The sequence below is a fragment of the Montipora foliosa genome, chromosome 9, assembly GCF_036669935.1.
Source record: "Montipora foliosa isolate CH-2021 chromosome 9, ASM3666993v2, whole genome shotgun sequence".
In the NCBI taxonomy this organism is placed as follows: domain Eukaryota; kingdom Metazoa; phylum Cnidaria; class Anthozoa; order Scleractinia; family Acroporidae; genus Montipora; species Montipora foliosa.
The window spans coordinates 45,941,076-45,943,575 of NC_090877.1; the positions used below are offsets into that span (position 1 = coordinate 45,941,076).

At 35.8% G+C, this 2,500-nt stretch overlaps 1 protein-coding gene across 1 annotated transcript in view; it reads left to right on the forward strand.

Moving 5' to 3' along the window:
* Positions 1-2,477: 2,477 nt before the first annotated feature.
* LOC137971889 (putative nuclease HARBI1) overlaps positions 2,478-2,500 on the forward strand; it is a 498-nt gene continuing 475 nt past the window's right edge. Inside the window, exon 1 of the mRNA XM_068818633.1 lies at positions 2,478-2,500. This exon is cut by the window's right edge and continues 475 nt beyond it. Coding sequence (XP_068674734.1) covers positions 2,478-2,500 — 23 coding nt within the window.

A 2,500-nucleotide genomic window follows, 5' to 3' on the forward strand; every position in this document is an offset into this window, starting at 1 on the left:
CAGGTCCTTTCTCACAAGATCGAGTAAAATATGCGGGATGGAATGCTGTGTAGTATATGGTAAGCGCCATTCTCATCCGGTTGGTCATTAAATTTGGAAAATCGCTTACCTTTATGTAACGATCATTCCATCCGGATTATTTGGCTAAATGGTAAGCACCCCCTGACACATACCGTTATACCCCCCGCGAAATACTCGTGTATTTCGTCACGTGACACACAATAGAATTTCGTTTTCGCTACACTTGATCAGCGGTTATAGGAATCAAAAATGGGTTGGTACTTTAAGTAGGGTTATTAAAGTGTATCATAATAGTATGTAATTATACCATTGATGTATTAAAGCCTTAAATTGTTATATATAAAGGTATATACCTGTGAATTTCCATGTACACCCATATATATTCATGTATACCCATGTATATCCATATATATCCATGCATATCAATGTATACCCATGTATGTCCATGTATACCCATGTATATCCATGTATAACCATATATGTCCATGTATATCCATGTATATCCATTTCCATGTATACCCATGTTCAGCCATGTATATCCATGTATAACCATGTATAGCCATGTATATCCATGTATACCCATGTATCTCTATGTGTACCCATATAAATCCATGTATAACCTTGTATATCCATGTAAACCCATGTATGTCCATGTATACCCATATATATTCATGTATACCCATGTATACTCATGTATACCCATGTATATCATATCCATGCATATCAATGTATACCCATGTATGTCCATGTATACCCATGTATATCCATGTATAACCATGTATGTCCATGTATACCCATGTATGTCCATGTATACCCATGTATATCCATGTAAAATCATGTATAGCCATGTATATCCATGTATATCCATGTATATCCATATAAAGCCATGTATTTCCATGTATACCCATGTTCAGACAGGTATATCCATGTATAACCATGTATGGCCATGTATATCCATGTATACCCATGTATCTCTATGTGTACTCATGTAAATCCATGTATAACCTTGTATATCCATGTATACCCATGGATGTCCATGTATAGCCATGTATATCTATGTATAACCATGTATACCCATGTATGTCCATGTATACCCCTGTATATCCATGTATAACCATGTATAGCCATGTATATCTATGTATATCCATGTACAGCCATGTATTTCCATGTATACCCATGTTCAGCCATGTATATCTATGTATATCAATGTATATCCATGTATACCCATGTATCTCTATGTATACCCATGTAAATCCATGTATAACCTTGTATATCCATGTATACCCATGTATATCCATGTATAACCATGTATATCCATGTATATCCATGTATAACAATGTATAGCCATGTATATTCATGTATACCCATTTATCTCTATGTATATCCCTGTAAATCCATGTATAACCTTGTATATCCATGTATACCCATGTATGTCCATGTATACCCATGTATATCCATGTATAACCATGTATAGCCATGTAGATCCATGTATATACATGTATATCCATTTATTTCCATGTATACCCATGTTCAGCCATGTATATCATCCATGTATATCAATGTATACTCATGTATATCCATGTATACTCATGTATCTCTATAGTATACCCATGTAAATCCATGTATAACCTTGTATATGCATGTATAACTATGTATAACCATGTATAGCCATGTATATCCATGTATAACCATGTATAACCATGTATAGCCATGTATCTCTATGTATACCCATGTAAATCCATATATAACCTTGTATATCCATGTATACCCATGTGTATCCATCGCGAGCCCAAAAAAATATTCCAAGAAGAAATTTATTATGTTCACCTCCATCCACACACGCAGAGACGGATTTCTAAGTTTTGCCACTACTTAAAATAGTTTTATTGACATCATTCATTCAACAGAAAATATGGCCATTACCGAAGGAACTACGCCCGTAAAATAACACCTTTTTTGTAGTGGGATAACAAATCTCCTATACGATGGTCTAACATATAAGGCCATTTTCTCCGTTGAGCATTGTCCGACCGACCCAAATTTTTGGAATTTTCAAAAAAAAAAAGGGTAACGGTGTTTTAAAACCATTTTAATGTTGCATAGGAGTTTCGGGGGTTGATCCTTTTTCCCACGCTGTCTTAAGTTTGCAACAACATCCACCAACTTTTCAGCCATATTCATTTTGGGTTCACGTCTTGTTTGTTTTCCGGGCTCCACAGCTATGATGTTGGGGTAGCAGGACTCCGATTCCGAGACTGCTCAGGAAACGCATTTGACGCTAAACGAAAAAAAAAAAGAAGGAGGATGGGCTAATACTCGCGGACATTTTGCTCAGTGCTCGCAAAATACTTTGCAACTCTCAAAATATCCGCGCGCATTATATGTTAAACCATGGAATAAGATGTATTTATCACGCCGTCTGAAAAACAACAAAATATACGAGCAAAAGCTCGAGAATGAGCAAGAGTAGAATCTTCTC